The sequence below is a fragment of the Sylvia atricapilla genome, chromosome 6 (assembly GCF_009819655.1).
Source record: "Sylvia atricapilla isolate bSylAtr1 chromosome 6, bSylAtr1.pri, whole genome shotgun sequence".
Lineage (NCBI taxonomy): Eukaryota > Metazoa > Chordata > Aves > Passeriformes > Sylviidae > Sylvia > Sylvia atricapilla.
Genome location: NC_089145.1, coordinates 25,066,124 through 25,083,014, shown reverse-complemented (window position 1 = coordinate 25,083,014; position 16,891 = coordinate 25,066,124). Strand labels below are relative to the sequence as shown.

The following is a 16,891-nucleotide window of genomic DNA, read 5'->3' as shown; positions in this document are numbered from 1 at the left end:
CCTCTGCTGATGAGCATCCCTGATAGAATGAGGGATGAAAACATTGGAACACGGAGGGGAAGAAAACATTGGAACACCACTTGGTCTTCTTGAGTTTCCTGTGGACTGTCTCTTCCTTTGTCAGTATTCTTGTTCTGTTAGGTCTGCTGTATTTAACAGGCGACCATGAGCGCTGCTAAACATCCAAGCACTACAGTCTCCCTTGTCATCTCTGCAACTGTTTTTTGCAAGCAGTTGTTTATTTCCTCCCTGTCCTCAACCTTATCCAACTCTTTTTAAGACCCAAGTGTTTCTTCAATGCTTATGTTTGGTTGGGGAAATGCTTCTGTCCAAAGTATTAACTTTTAAATGCATGACCCTTATGCCTTGCACCTCTGTTGTGAGGACTGTGAATTAAGTTAAAGATAAGCATAAGAGAAAAACTCACTGTTGCTCGGAGATTAGAAATCACTTGGAAATTTACTGCTGCTTTGGATTGTCTCACAAAACTGATTTTTGCACTATTTGTTAAATTTATTTAAATTTTATTATTCATAACAAGAAACTAGCAGCTTTCTTCTCAAGATGTGTTTAAGAAATGCTCTCCTATTGGGTGAAGCAAATCCTGTTAATCTCACCTCTCATCTATTCCTATAGTTCCTCAGATGTATCCCTACATGTTAACTTCCTAAATGGATCTTCCTCTAGGAAGAAATACATCACAAGTGGGAGCCCTCCCTCCATACCATGGTAAGATGTCACCTGTCTTTCAGGTGACTGTCCTTCAGGTTTCTTTTCAAGCGTGGTGTTACAATTTCTCTTGATGTTACAGCAGAGCTCAAACACAGAAACATTCATTTTTATTCAGTTTAGTGAGTAGATTTTAGAGTGTTGCAGCTGCTGCGTATAGACAAGTGGGTTTATGCTGCTTGTTCTTCAACAATGTTCCCGGAGAACTCCTCTCCCAGGTATGCTCTTTGCTGAGGAAGAACATTTGTGTTTGCTGGGAATAACTGTTACCTAATTCACAGCCTTCTGTAATTCAAGTAACTTTCCTCCACTGCTGAGTCAAAACTTGTATCAGGATTGGTCTAAACCCATCTGAGTTCCTCACAGAAGTGCTTCCAAAGCAGTCACCTTTGGCAGCCCTTGCCCTCCCCACAGTCAGTTGGAAGCGGCAGCGCAGAGTGCCTGTCTATATTTCACTCAGCCTATGGAAGGCTGATGGGTTTTTTTTTTAAATGGGAGAGTCAGCAAATTTCACACGTAGTTGGCTGAATGTTGCTTTGGTTTTTTTTTTAAACTACATTAAGCTTTTGGCGTGTGACTGCAATTAGCGACGTGCTGATCAGCGGAGCGTGCTTCTGCACAGTAAATGCAATGGCACGTGGCCCGACACACCCTTGAGTGACACTTCATTGTCTGTGACAAAGCTCCCACGTTTGCCTTTGCAAGCAGGGGAAACAGAAGAGATGTTCAGGCTATATGAACCTTCAGAGAACTTTGAAAACTAACAGCCAAAAACCTGTTTTGGGGGGTTACTTCATGCATCTGGTGAGTTCTAATGGGAGGGCCCTTCTGAGTTTTGTTTTTCTTGCTGCTCCTGATCTTTCCGTAGAGTTAATGTGAACACTTTTTTGAACAACATTTGCATTCCTGCAGACCTCCCTCTTCTTGCCATTTAATCTAGATTTTTCTTTGATTTAATATTATTTACAATCATAGTACTATGGTATTTTGTAGAACTATAGAATGGTTTTGGTTGGAAGGGACCTTAAATATCACCTAGTTTCAAACTCCCTGCCATGGGTAGGGACACTATTTTTGTTGAAGTGGATCTTGAAATAGCTCTAAAGGTACATAATGGGATATTCCAGTCTCTGGATTTCAAGGGCCCCTGACACAGTAAGTCAGCTTCACAATGTCTGTTTGTTCAGATGACTGCAGTCTTTCATCATTTTCTGCATGTTCAGAGTTTGGAAGAAATTACTGTAACTAACTTGCAGTCCAAATTTTACTGAGATATTTATTGAATCTGGTTAGCACAAAAAATATTTTTTTCTTAGTATTTTAGTAATTTGACACTCAGATCAATTCCAATTGACTAACTGGATGCTTACTGACATTGTGATGCTGTAATGCACAAGGTGGTTTCTAAAACGGTGTTGACTTGGGACTGGAAATCCTGACAATTCCTTTTATTGGCTACTTTGAATTGGTTTATATGATTTTGAGTTGAAACAATCAATCATGACCATTTCAGCTTCCCTGGCTTTGATAACTTGCTGTTAGCATATGCAATCAGGGGTATATATTGTATAATTAATGTCATTTAGTTTCACTGCAGTTTGCTGTCCTTTGTATCATTGTGTCTGTCTGGAATCAAATAAATACCAAGAGTGAGAACTGGTTTGGAAGAATATTGACAGACAGATAAAAGAAGCCCAGTTCTGCCTTGCAGTGATATAATTGATAGCATATGGGAAAAGTAATGTTGTTTAAATGTTTAATTTAGACCAGATCTCATGTTTGAGATGTTACAGGAATCAAGACAAATGAGAAGTTTGGAACTGTCAGCAGGTAAAAGAGCTTTAGATACTGCAAGAAATTTGAGTGATGCCTATAAAGCAAAAGCATCTCAAGCTATATAAAAATGTTTCTCTGCTGAGCTTAAATTTTAGTTGCTTTGGTATGTGAAAGTGTAAGAATGCTGAGAACAAATCATTAAACTTGCAACCACACAGATCCTCACTGAAAAAAATGCAAACATGAGAGTTTTCATGAAAATATGAGATGACTCTTGCATGTTTGCATCAGGATGTAGTGCTGATTACAGGAGCACACACTTATCTCTTTTCCAGTGTGGTATCACTGAACACACAATGTACAGTTCCAAGTACTCTGAAAAAAACATCATCCCTCAATATTGCATAATGTGCTTTGAAAGTCACTGGACGCTTTTGAAATCATATTCTTGATGTCTCAGCTCCCCATCTGTACAATAGAAATTACACCTCTTCACAAATGTCTCATGAAGAGAAATTTAAGCTTTCCAAGGTGTCACAGGGATATGCAGATGTTGCTATTGTGATTTGCCAGAGAAAAGTCAAAGTGGGGAATAGTCCCCCTGGATTTGTGTGCATAAAGGCGTAAACAAATACGTGACCATACAAGAGAAAAAGGAATCGAACTGCTGCTCACTTTTAACATCCTCCCATCAAATGAAATGAGGCAGCAATACTCCGGGGAAAAGAAGAGTGGGTATTTATTCTGAATTAGCCTAGTCCCACAGTTACTATTTTTTCTCAGTCCTGAGCTCATCTGCCCTCAAATTATAGGATGTGTTCCTAGGAATAGATTCAATATATATGTAGTTTAGAGACAGAAATGCTGCCAGAATCAACTGTGCTGTGCAGCAGTGGGAAAAACATTTCATCTGGCTCCTGCCTAACATGTCCAGAGGTAATTGAGTCTCTTAACAGTTGCTGTCAAAGGAAAGATGAAAAGCAGCATCTATCATAGCTGTGGGGAGCTGGGCACTCCTGCACTTTTCCCTCTCTAAAAACGGGTCTGTGTGTTTGTGGAGAGAAACAACTTGAAGTAAAACACACTCCTATAAAGCAGAGCAAAGAATGAATGTATGTGTAATCTAAAATGGATTTATGTATAATCAAAGAGCCTACTAGCTGTTTGAAACATACTTTTGGCTCTATTTTACTTAAAGAAATGCGTACTTCACTGGAAAACAAGAATAAGAGAGATATCAGCCCCATGACGCCAGTAGAAGCACCCAGAGGACAGAGCTGCTGACCCCAGCTGTCTGTAACTGGATCCCCCACCCCTGTGCACCTCCAGCACATCCAACAACGTGCCAGCCGCAGTCCCGGGAGGTCACTTGCCGCGCTGGCTGTCGCTTGGTGCGGTGACTCGGGGTGGCACACGTGCCAGCGCTGCCGCTCGTCAGGCGCCCGCGGGCCGGGCAGAGGTGGGCAGCACCTGCCTTTCCTGGCCAGCCCCGGGGGCCAGGGCGGCACCTGCTCCCTCCTCCCCTCCCGGGGGATCCGGACTCCCTCGGTGCGGACTCGGAGTTTGGAAAGGCTGGTGCACCGTCTACACAAGGAGGGGATGAAAAGCTGCTTTTAGCAGTTCGTTGTGTAAGTGTTTTCAAATGTCACGTATGGTTTGTGTAGACAGAGTTTAGTATCAGCAAGCTGGCTGTGGTTGCCCCCCAGACGGTTCGTTTGTAGACGAGGTTATAATTGCTGTAAGTGGGCTGGATGTGTGTCTGTGAAATGACGTCCATCTTGTCTGTGCTGTTGGTGTCTCTCAGTCCACAGCCTCAACTTGAGGCAAAGCAGAGAACTGAGGCCAGAACACAGTGAAACCCAGTGCTCACGCCATCCTGGACCATTCCCTAGCCTCCCTTCACCCATGGATGAGGGCACCTGGTGCCAGTGAGCACACGGCATGGTGCTGTGTGCAGCTGGTGGGGAAGCCCCTGGTCTGCAGAGACGCTGGAAGTGCAAAGCGTGGGCAGGTGCCCAGTGTGCCAGAGCTCTCTGCTTGCAGGGCACAGATGAGCTGCACATACCCAGCACGTGCCCAGCCAGCTCATTGTGTTTCTGAAAGTCAGCCTTGCTAACCAGCACGGGTACATGAAACCTCTCCTCTCCAAACTCTCCAAAAGTCACCCTCTGAACTTGCCTTTTTGTGAGTGAAACTCTGACAGATTTCCAGGTGCCTCAGTAGCTGATACCTGCTTGTGGACAAAGCAGCACTCTGGGTCTTGCTCCTGCTATGTGAGCCAGCAGGATTTGGGTAGTGGGATAAAAACTTCCCCTTTCCTTTGGTGACAGACGTTTTAAGTGCCGATAGCTATCAAGTGACTCTTCAGTTGTCAGGCTTAGGCCAAACTGATCCCTGGTGGTTTTAATTGAAGCTTCATGGAAATGAGTCCTTTTAAAACAGTGAGGTGAAGGAGGCAAAAAGCAGCATAAACAGGAGGACATAAGAGAGAAGTCTTTGTTCTTGTGTTCCCAGAGCAGCCCAGCGTGGTCTGGGAACAGTGTGGTGTCCCCAGCTAGGAAAACAGCACCTCTGTCTTTGAACTTCCCTGACCTTTTACGTTATTTCAGTCTCATTCTCTAGAGTTCAAGGTACTGGCTGTGCTTCAGGAATTCACAAGCATAAACACTCATCAGTGTGGCTGGCACTACGATGAGATGAAAAGGGAGTTGAGAAAGGATAAAACACATCCAAAAGCCAAACAAAAAGTGTACAGGGTTTGTAAACAAAGCATGTAGAGCTTCCCCAGTGCTGCCCAGAGTGCCCACTTCCTTCCGCCCTCCCTCCCCTCCAGGGCTCAAGGCTCCTTCAAAGCCACAAGGGGCTTCTCTCATAATTTTAATATAGAGTATAAATCAGGGAGGTTTTTACCTAAGACAAGGCAACTAGTTAGTAGGAAATTCCTAAGTCCTTTGAGCAGCAGCTAGTTTTGCTGCAAGTGTAGTTTTTCCACAGCCTGACTGTAAATCAATTTTGTTAATCCCTTCCTGGTCCTCCCATGCACAGGGACTGATTCTGTACTGAGCTGGGCTGAGTGCTGGTGGCACATCACTGCTCAGTCATGCACCAGGACTGCACTTTTTTATGCTGCCTCAGTCCTTAGGTTCTAAAAAAACATTTGGATTTGGTGCTACTGAAGTCTGTGCCCTGTCCTGAAAACTAGCAGCATCAAAGTGAGAAGGACGTCTGACTCAAGGAACATCTCCCATCCAAGTTCTGCTCATTTGTTTTCCCTCCTGCCTTTGGGCTAAAATTACTGCACTAAATGTGATAAAACATTAAAAGTTTCAACCCTAGACTGACTACTAGATTTTGGGATGTGTCAGCTTTGCCCCCATTCTGGCACTGAACTATCTGGAATGTGTTACATGGAGAAGAGTCAAAGCACACAGGTGACAGTGTCTGGATACTTTATCCAAGTCTATCTCCCTTGTCCTGGAGCAGTGTGCACCCACTAGACCCTCTTTCTTTCCCCTGCTTTTTTTTCCCTTGAAGTGGGAGCAGAAGAACAGGCTATTACTGAGCCAGATGTGGTTTTTGGACATACCCACCCTGTGTTCAGTGTGCACGAAGCGCCTCAGCTGCCAGGGGAGTGCTGGCCAGCACAGCCTATGCAGGAGGAACACCAGCTGCTCTCACTTGCTCTGGCTGCAGGAACTGACCTGGAGCAGTGATAAGATTTTTTTGGGGTTCTATTTTTTTGCTATTCCTCTGCCTGTGAAACATCTGTAGGTAATTAAATCCATATTTCAGCGTGTCTCTTGAGCAGCAAGCTGACACATATGGAATAATTTGTGCTACATACAACCAGCTGCAGTTCCTCTAACAGATGGTAAGTCTAGTGAGTGCCATTCCCTGTGACTTGCAGGCCACCTGCAAGACTTTATCTGCCACACAGGGAGCCTCTCAAGACTCTGGGAGCACCACATGGAGCACAGAGAGCCTGCACAACCCCAGGGAGCCTCTCAAGCCCTCCTTCTGGAGCAGAACTCCACCTTCTCCCTTCAGCTCCTCCTGGGACTGAGATCCTCAGCTGGCTCCTCGGTAGCCTTCAAAGTTTGTGCTGACTCCACTCTTGGGATGCTCAAATGTACATTTTCCTCAGGTAGACTTGACCAAGGCATTTGCTGCTTTCACACCCATTTGAGGGTCTGTTCCCTCTCCTCTCCCCTCTCCTACCACCTCCTTCCTTTGCCAAGTTGCATGCATTTATTATCATCAGCCACAAATACAAGTTTGGTTACATTAATTTCCTGACCTGGAGAAGTACCTGAAGCACAGGTAAGGTAACACCTTGCAGATGCTATATTTAAACTACATTTTTACTAAAGCTGAAATCACTTCAGCAGATTTACCTGTGTGGTCTACTCTGCTCTGGACACTCCACCTCGAAACTGTGATGATACTGTAGCATCTAAGAACCAGAGATTTTTACTCTTGGGTTGGTCTTCTCTGAATCCCTTTAATATTGTTGAGTTTGCTTATCCTTTCCCCTGCCTTTTAAGGACTATTTGCCCTTAGGAGTGCTTTAACATATGAAGGCTGGGGCTGGATTAAGTGTTGTCATCTACTTTATTTAGTTGGCTCGTGCCACTGCAAAGCAGCTGGGTAGGTCTTGTCTTAGTGTACTCAAGGAAATGGTGACTCAGGCCCATGTTCCAAGAACTGTGTGGGAACTGCTGGGCAGGAAAATGGAAAAGGCTGAAGGAGGAACTGAAATCATATTAATTGTGCTGGTTTTAGACTTGGGAAATATGCAATTGATAGTGCTTGTGAATGTTTCCATTGCAATCAGTTTCTAATGTGAGGGGACCTGATAGGCACAAGCTTGTCATAGGGAAGTCAGAGAAAACTCCACATGCAGGAGGGAGCAGCTGGATAGGGAAGCATCTCCAGAAGTGCCTGGCAACACAGGTTGTCCCACCCTCTGACAATGGTGAGTGTTTTTTCCCAGGCCAGTTGTCAGTGGCAGAACTGCCAGAAGCTGGAGCTGCACCCACAGCCAGCTGCTTCACTTGGGCTGGCAAGTCATGGCATGGGGAGAGGAAACTGATAGTAAAACAGATCTGGGGTAGGACACTGTCTTTGTGTGTCACCATTGACCTGGCACTCCCAAGTGCCATGGCTGTGAGACTGCCTGCCTCCAGGCAGCAATTATATTCCTCCCACTTGGTTCATCAGAGGCAAGCAACCCCACCTCTGTGTAGCAGTAAAAAGTCCGGGCTGTAGCGAATGTTGCAGAGTGCCATTTCTCCTCACTCACATGGCCAAAGTTCAAATCTGGGATGTTAAACTTTCAAATTCATCAACTGACCAAAACACGACCAATTCCCAGACTCACAGGACACAGTAAAAGCTTTGGGAGAAAGAAGTTACCTGATTACCTCAGTATCTTACTGACTTGAAGATACAATGACACGGTGACAGCAGCAAGCTGCCATATTCACCACTTCTGATGAGAAAATGGGGTCCTTTTTTGGGGAGCCCACTACAAAGAACTCCCTGAGAAGAAAATGGTCATTCAGTGGAATAGTGCACCTGTGCTTAAAACAGTGAAGTTTTTCAGGGAAGAACAGCTACGGAAAGAATTTTCCTAGTGCAGCTGTGTTGTTCACAAGCATTCACTGCTTATCTTTTACCAGATGTGGAAGATCATGTGCTCAACCCAGGCTAGGCAGGACAAGGCAAGGGGGTCTCCCTGTGCAATGGCAATACAGTTGCTCAGTGCACATCTGATATTAATTCCTGTCAGTAGCATCTTTGTGCCTGTGAAGATTTGAAAGGTGTGAAGATGGTTTTGTTTTATCTGGAGTTATTTTGGAATCTGATCCCCATCTTGTACTAGTGAGCAAGTGTTTCTCTGCAGGTAAATTCAATCTTTAACCCTTTGATTTTCCAGCTGGAGGAGACCTCAGTCCCCATGGTGCAGCTGCTCAGCTGACGTGAGAGCCTCCATATGACAGTGAAAGCATACTTTTCTCTAGTCTGTTATTCTTGAAACTCTAAACTGCCTTTAATCAGTGGTATATTTAGTTGTTTCAATTAGTTTTGACTCTATCACTCAAATCTTGAGCCAGGTTATACTGCTAGGTAAAGTGATGTGCTGGTGCTGATAGCTAGAGGAGTCGGAATGTGCACATTACCCCTGTACAGACCACGTGGGGCACAAGGCAGAAGAAAAATATCCGACTCCCTTACTGCAGCCAGCAGGTCTGGCTGCAGCTGCACTTTCTTGCCCATCCACTATTACTTCTTGGAAACAGCAATGCCAGATTATACTCAGAATGAAAATCCTTTGACCTGCCAAGGAAGAACTACATTTCTGTGCCTGCCCTGCAGGGTTTGGAAGGCTGGCTTGTGTCTGTTGTCAGTACCAGCACTCCACAATCAACAGAGCTGGAAAGAGAAAGTCACTGAATCCCCTTTTCTTAAACGGAAAGAATCAACCAGGTTCTTCCATTAGATTTGGCAGAGGCAAGCTGCTCAGCAGCAAAATGATTTAAAAAAACAAAAACAAAACCACAAAAAAAATCTGTAAGAACTTCAGCAGCATTAGCAGTTAAGGCTTTGTTTAAAAAAAATTACGATTTAAAACTCACAAAAACAAACAAAAATCACTATTAAAACACAAAACCAAACAAAAACAAAAATTAAAAAAAAAAAACAAAAACCACCAAAACCAAACAAAAAACCAAACAAAAAACCCCCAAACCCCAGACTTCTTAGTTTGAACTCTTAAGTCCATAATGAAAAAGACCAACACCAAAGTACATGAGACTGACTTTGTCAGTTTGTTTTATTACTGGGCACAGCACCGTACCACTTCATATGCATACAAGCCACAGTAATACAAACAGTCCCTGGCCTTTTTCATAATTAAAAAAACACATGGTATTTGGGAGGAGTCAACAGTCCCAGGGGTTAGCTCTCAAGAGCTGTTTTGCTGCAGTTGCAGTAGCAGCAGTTTTCTCACAAAATACTGTGGGTTTTCATGCTGTTAATATGTGGAGCTGAAAAATTTGAGCTCACAGCAGTGCCTCCTGCTTAATGTGATCAAGAAAGGCTTTTCAGCAGCTCACAGGCTTACAAGTATGCTCAGTCATGGTCCTCTGCAGTCAAATGAAAGCGTGCCAGACAGACACCCCTGTATGGAACTAGAACCCTCAAATGCTTCTACAGAAACCCACATCATCCTGAAGCACCAGAGGTTCACCCAGTACAGGGCTAGTTAAAACTCTCCTGCATCCTTTCAGCTTTCCTGCAGGCAGCACAGGCTTCCCACACAGGCAGGACCATTTCTTACAGTGTCAGTTATATCTGGAGCAGCACAAGGACAGTGAAGCTTGGAAAAAAGCTTGTCATTAAAGCAGGCTTAGCTCCTAAGAAAACAGATTTAAAACTAGAAGGCACAAATGCAAGGTTGAATGTGGGCTGCATACCGCTCTGACATGTGAATAGTTTAGATACCCCTCCTAAGACGAAATAGAACACATAATAAATACACTATGACATTTTAGAAAATAAGTGCATTACTGTGATCCTTCACAACATAAGGAAGTAGGATCCACAAGAGCATAAAGAGGCCTGTTCACTTCATATTGCACAAACCTTCTAAAATTTAGTGTCAGGTCATTGTACTGGAGGTGGGACAAGGCAGGAGGAAAAAAAGGCTTTTATTTGGCAGAATCTGCCAAAGTCTCCACCACCTCTCAAGCAGCTTTTTGCCAGTCTGAGGTAGAATTACACATATACTGCTTAAACCTAGTCAAGTCCTGCTCAACTAGTCTTCAAAAAAAAAAAAAAAAAAAGAAAATAAATAAAAGAAACAAGAGAAAGTACACAGAATAGATGAGTCTCTTTCTCTAAAGAAAATGAGTGCCTCAGGTTTGGCTCCCAGAAGCAAGTGTTACAAAGCAGAGTTCCTGTGAAGATTCCAGCTCTCCATATAGAAAGCAGTGATGGGTACATATAAGGAGTGTGACAGGTACTAATTGCAAGTCCTATGGCAAATGTTTTACTCTCCACTTCCACCCTCCCCACCTACTTTCTAATTCTCCCTTTAGTCACTCAGTCCAGTATATTTTACCAGAGTTAAGATTGTCCCCATTGCTTTCTTCTCCCTTATGTCCCTTCTATTGAACCCTGGGGAAAAAAAAAAAAAAAAAAAAAAAAAAGTGTCCTATTTCCTATTTCAACCCTTAGACTTCTGAGGCACACTTGCAGTTTCTTCTAGAGACTCCTCTGTGTAGTATAGACAGGGAAGGATGGAAATAAGAGCCTCTTCGATGGAGAAGAGATGTTTATCCTCTGCTTGAGGACAGAAGTAGCGCATAAAGTCTGCCAGTCTCAGCAAGTACTCAATGTTATGGCCAGCACAACCACTTGAGACAATTATTTGAGCTGCAATGTCTTCTTCGGATGCTGGGCCAAGGTAAGAAGGGTTCTGGGGTGTTGCAATGTAGACAAGAGCCAGGATGGGTTCTTCTGCATCTTTCTCCTGAGGGTGGAACTTCACCAGTTTGGTGTCGTATCCTCCCAGGACAGCTTCTCGCATGTTGAGATACTCGAGCGATGCAGCAATTTGGTCCCCACGGACTTCATAGGCCACACCCCATGTGCACGCCTAAAAGTGAAAGAGCGAGGTGGTTACAGGATGCTGTAACTGCAGTGGCCTATCCAGCCGCCCGCTAATGTTTCAAATCAAGGCTCCTTTACTCCGGGGAGTCTCCGCACAACTGATCAGAGGGCAGAGAAGGGTAACACACCGCACACCCCCTCCCCCCCCCCCCAGCCACAATCCCGGCGGGGCTCAAGAGCACCCGGCTGCCGCCACACCTTTCCAGGTGATGCCGCGGCCTCCCCCCGCCCACGGCAGCCCCCAGCGCCCCCGGTACTCACCGCGCAGTCCTCCAGCAGCGTCACCACCCGGCCGGGCTGTGGGACAGACAGGGCAGCGCGTTAGAGCCGAGCCGAGCCGCGGGCCCGCCGCCCCCCGCCGCCGCCTCCCCCCTCCCTTACCATCTTCTCGCTGCCGCGGTGGAAGGTGTCCCCCTGCCAGAAGCGGCGGCTGTACCCGCGGATGAAGCCGACCTTGCGCGACGTGAACTCGAAGCCCGGCCTCCACACCAGCGAGCCGTACCCGAAAATCCACACGGGCGCCGCCAGCTCCGCGCCCTCCTCCTGCCCCGAGGGCGAGCAGGGCGAGGAGAGCAGCGGCCGCGGCGGCTCCGGGCGCTCCTCGGGGCGCTGCGGGTCTCGCTTCATGTCGCGGCTGCGGGCTCGTGGGGCGCCTCGGCCGCCGCGGCGCTTTAAAGGCGGCCCGGGCCGCCCGCCCCGCCCCGCCCGGCACGGGTGATGCAACGAGGGCGGGAGGTTTCGCCGAGCCGCAAGTGGGGCAAAGCCGGGCGCGGGTTGCGTCAGGCGGGGTTGCCCGGCCAGGGGTCGCCTGTCCGGCCGCGCTGGGTGCGAGATTCCTGCCTGGGGATGCCAGGGCATCAGGCGCTGCCAGAACCCAGAGACCGCTGGAACAGAGCGCGCCGTGCCCAAAAGGGAGAAGCTGAGGTGGAATGGGCGGGCCAGCCCTTCTCAGGAGGCTGCCTCACGCTCCCGGCTTTGGCTTTATCCCAGAACCTGAGGTGCTGCGTTGGAAAACCAAGCAGTTAATATTTAACAGGGTGAAGCGACGGCTCCTGACGTCAACAAGGTGTAAGGCACATAGACGGAACAGAATAATGACATCCGCACTAATGAAAGGACACGGTGCTGAATCCAGCATCTTGAGTGCATTTTCCCTAATACTGTATCCAGGGTGGAGTGTCAGCTTGTAATACAAAATATTTGTTATGTGGAGGGGTGCAAGTGCTGTCTGTGTGTAGAACAGACATCCAGCTGTCAACCAGCTTTAGGCAGGTTGTGACAACTAAAGAGTTGGACTTTTACATTGCAAAGTTACTCATTTTGGTGAGAGAACGGGAGAAAGAATGAGAAGCAAAACCACCAAAGTGTTTCTCGTTATTGTTCTTGTCCTTTGCACTTAATCAACCTAACCAGTCTATTTAGTCGTTTATTTAGTTTCCTGTTGGTCCCCATCCAGCTGGTACCCACCTTTGCATTCCACTTCACAGGGTAATGCAGCTACAGCCCCCACAGACTGCGCTGTGGTGTGTTCACTACGGGTGACAAGAGTCTGCATGGCTCTCACATCTGCCCTGCTGCTCCGTGTCTTACACAGCACGTCCTTTCTTCTGCCCTGCACGACTGACTCCCTGACTTGTCACCATGGATCACCCTTCATAAGGTCAGCCTTGTAACGGAGCCCAAAGCTCCTTCATTTTCTTCTCCACTTGCGCTTTTCCCAGTCACCTCTGTCTTACTCAAGCTCAAAGGTATGGGCTTGGCATGGCATGCTCCCAGCCCTGCACACCACACACCCATGCTGGCACAGGCTTGCAGCCTCTTAATCCTTTTCTGATGGTCCCTTTCCATAGGCAGAAGGTGAATCTGTCACCTGTTTGTACAGCTACTCTATTCAGAGTCCACAGTCAGACCAGAAAATGCTCCAGAAACTGTCCTTACCAGCTGTCTGTATCAAAGCTCCACTTGGCAAAATAAGAAATTAATCTCTAGTCTTGTATTTTTTCAGTCTTGTGGTTCCTGTCCCCTAACATACAAGACTCCTGCCTTAACAGGAGTTTGTCAATGCTAAAATGATGTGGCCTTTCAGTCAAATTAAAAAGTATCCTCTGGGAATTAAACCAGTCTTTTGTGTCCCACGGTATATGTAGAGCAAGTGTATTTTTTTCATATTTAGTTCTTTATTTTTTGTTTCCTGATAAAATCAAGGAAATTTGAGCAAGCTCCCAATATGTAGTTAACAAAAGCATTAAAACACTTGTCTGTAGGTGCATTCTCATTATTAAGAGCACAAGAAGAGACAAATCTTTCGAAAAGATAAGATGGCAATCTAAAAGATAAGATGGAGAAGGTCTTGCCAGGTTCTGGGCTTAGTAACATGGGTTAAAAAAAAAAAAAATCTGATCTCTTTCTTCAGCTTTCTCCAGGATGTGAATTTTATCTATTTTCTTGGTTGTTCAGTCTGGAGAAGAGGAGACTGAGGAGAGACTTCATTGTGGTCCTCAGCATCCTCATGAAGGGAAGCAGAGAGGCAAGTGCCGATCTTTTCACTCTCGTGACCAGGGACAGGACTTGAGGAAACATCATTCAGCTGAGTCAGGGATATTTAGGTTGGATATCAGGAAAAAGTTTTTCATCCGAAAGTGGCTGAGAACTTAAATAGGCTTTCCAAGGAAGTGGTCACAGCACCAAACCTGTTCAAGAAGTTTTGAATAATGCTCTTAGGCACATGGTGTAGTTCTAGGGGTCAGGGCCAGGAGCTGGACTTGATGATCCTGATGGATCCCTTCCAGCTCAGCATCTTCTGTGATTCTGTGATCTGAGAAATGCACTGATTTATGCATATGAATTATGTTTGACAAACAAAGCTCTAGGTATCTTATCTGCTGGTACTAAGCTAAGGAAAATTGGACCAAGAAATTCAAAATTATACCACAGGGAAGTAACTGCATGGTTACTGGTGAGGGAGAAAAATTGCTCCTTTCCTTTGCAGGGCTGTCTCATTTGTGTGTCTGCCTTTGCCAAAAGGGTCTGCTTCATGGCTAAGCCAGGTTTGCAATGGAGAGCCAATATGTACAGCAAAAGCCTCAGGGGACCAGCTTCAGATCCCACACCAGTTAAACACTACAGTCTCTGCTCCCTGAAGTGCTGTACAACCAGATCAATGAGGTATGAGGTTAGAAACTCCCTTTGAAGTCCCTGATTTTCTTGTGTAAATTGGGATATTGCTCCATTAGGAGCACAGCCTGAGGGAAGACTGTAACTGAAGTTGTAGCGAATACAGCAGGACGTCAAGGATTTTGTTGTTGTTGTTTCAAGCTTTCTTTCATTAATCTCTTATCTTGACTGTACCTTCACTGTACTTTGGTTAAATAAACTAAGGGCATGAGGATCACTAGGGGCAAATGCCTGAGCAGCAAATGTGTCTTGCAGGCAGTAGACATGCAGCTATGTAAGCAAAGCAGGTGGGTATAAAGGAAAGGGCTTAGTGTCTCTTGGTGTGGTTGGAGCTCGTGTTCAAAAGGCCAGGGGAGCAGCCCACCACACTGGACCACAGGAACGTTCTAACAGGTGTGAAAGAGGATGTGGAGTAGCAGTGGAGTTAACTGTTAGGGAATATGATGTACATTTTGTGGCACAACAAAAGGAGATGGAAAAAACCCATAGAATTTCAACAGTTTCAAAGTGCTTAAGGGAAAAAGAAATGGAATATAATGGTCATACTCTGTTAATACATAATAATAATTAAAGAAAAAAAAGAAAAAACCTTAACAGTGTAAGAATGTTTGCTTTGCCCTGGAACCTTTGGGAAAGAGAAAAAGGCAATCATGGCTTTATTTGTTACTCCTGAAACAAGTTTTTCCATGTTTCAGGAAAAGGGGAAGCTAGTTTCTCTAGGAGTATGTGCTGTGCTTCCCCAAAGCAAGCATTTCCATGTTAGTGTGGGGTGACCAGCAGTGCCAGGGCTGCCTGTTTTTCAGGATAGTGGTGAATCACCTTAGAGCCAGAGGAACCAACAACAGGACTGGTATGACACATAGCAGTGGCTTGTGTGTCAGGCTCTTATTTACTTCAGTAAACTGAGGGCACATGCTGGATCTTACAAAAAATTGTTCTGTTCAGAAAATATCTGCTAGGGATAGGAGAATTGACAGATCATTTCCAGATACTGCACATCTTCCAATGGCATGGCACTGCTTTCCTCTCTACAATGAGCAGAATGCCTGATCTACAATGAGAAGAATCTAAAAACTAATTGTCCTCTTTTCCTGAAGGCTTCAGTAAAGATTAAAGCTATACTGGAGTTGGAGATGAAATTCAAACAATGCCACAGTCTTTATAAAGCAATGTAAATCAGTGCTATTCACCTGATATTCACAAAGCCACATCCACATGCATCACCGGGGCCTTACTCACTTCTGTTTGAGGAATCCAATTCTTATGGCATTTACAAATCTCCAGATGTGAACACTTACCATAGAAACATGCAGTCAGCCTTGTTTCAAACATGGAAATGCAGAAACCACATTTGTCAAAGCTTCCGTATTAAAACTTGGGGATCAGGAAAGACATACAGAACAGCAGGAAATAGGTGTATTTGAATTTGTTTGCTGCATCCAAAGGAAACACACTTCCATTGTTAAATGCATTGATTCAGGGTTAAATACAGTCCTGAGCAAAGAGAACTAAAAATGGCAAAGGACATACCAGTATGTTAAAGAGAACAACGGTAAAATCCAGGGGAAAAATTACTGTCAGGACATCAGACTGAAAAACAAGTCTAGGACAAGGTGATAGTTTGGGAAGTTCTTCAGGACAGAACTTAAGCTGATGTTGACCTACTCCACATTTGGTCTGTTTACCCCATGACTGCTGCAGCTCTGACTGTTGTCAGCTGTGCTGGGAGATTTTGCAGTGTGCCAAATTCACAGATGAGAATGACAAACTTGATGGAGATATTACAAACTTGATTTGTAGTTGAATTAGATATATGAGAGGAAAAAATAAATCCATATATCTAATGAGTGTTTTAACATGCCATCAATACCCTACCAGTAGCCTGGTAGTTGGCTGAGGAGTCCATTGAGAAAACCCAGCACTATCCTTTTGGCTTTTGAGTTATGCACCAGAGTGATCTGCTGCACAACGAGTTTTGCTGAGTTCCCCCACGCTGTTCTCACTTCAAGCTGGTGAGCAGTTTTGACTGCCCTGGCAGGAGCTGGACTTGGCTGCTCTGGTAATCCTTTCCCTCTCTCATATTCCATGTTGCTGAAAAAGTCCCTCCTACCACTAGTACATAAAAAAAAAAAATCTCTAAAGAATCAGAACTACAATTTCAGATTTGTTTTTTTACTGGTTAAAGGTAGATACAGTGAGCAGAGACTGAGGAAACTGTGGAGTTGTAGCAGGAGCTTAGGGAATTTTGTCTTTCCTCCCTTCAGGGTAGGAAAGAAGTTCAAACACTTCCTACTAGCTTAGCTTGAGGGATGAACGAATTGGACAGTGAACTTAAAATCTGAATACAGACTTGTAGAAACTCCTTTTGCTTGAGCCCACAGCATCCCAAACCTAGGAGTTCATCTGGGAGCCAGGCTGTGAGTCATGAACTAGATTGGCTCATCTTTTGGTACAGTAGAACCCCCTGCTCTTTGCTCCCCATGGCCTCACTCTGCTGCCCAAGCACTAGAGGAGCATTTTGAGGAGTCATGTGGAT

At 45.2% G+C, this 16,891-nt stretch overlaps 1 protein-coding gene across 1 annotated transcript; it reads right to left on the bottom strand.

The window, feature by feature from the left end:
* Positions 1-9,312: 9,312 nt before the first annotated feature.
* CHAC1 (ChaC glutathione specific gamma-glutamylcyclotransferase 1) lies at positions 9,313-11,815 on the bottom strand. The gene is made up of 3 exons (XM_066321215.1): positions 11,563-11,815; positions 11,443-11,478; positions 9,313-11,167 (listed from the first exon to the last, which is right to left on the bottom strand). Exons 1-3 carry the CDS (start codon positions 11,806-11,808, stop codon positions 10,736-10,738), a joined length of 714 nt encoding a protein of 237 aa, XP_066177312.1. The 5' UTR covers positions 11,809-11,815; the 3' UTR covers positions 9,313-10,735.
* Positions 11,816-16,891: the final 5,076 nt, after the last annotated feature.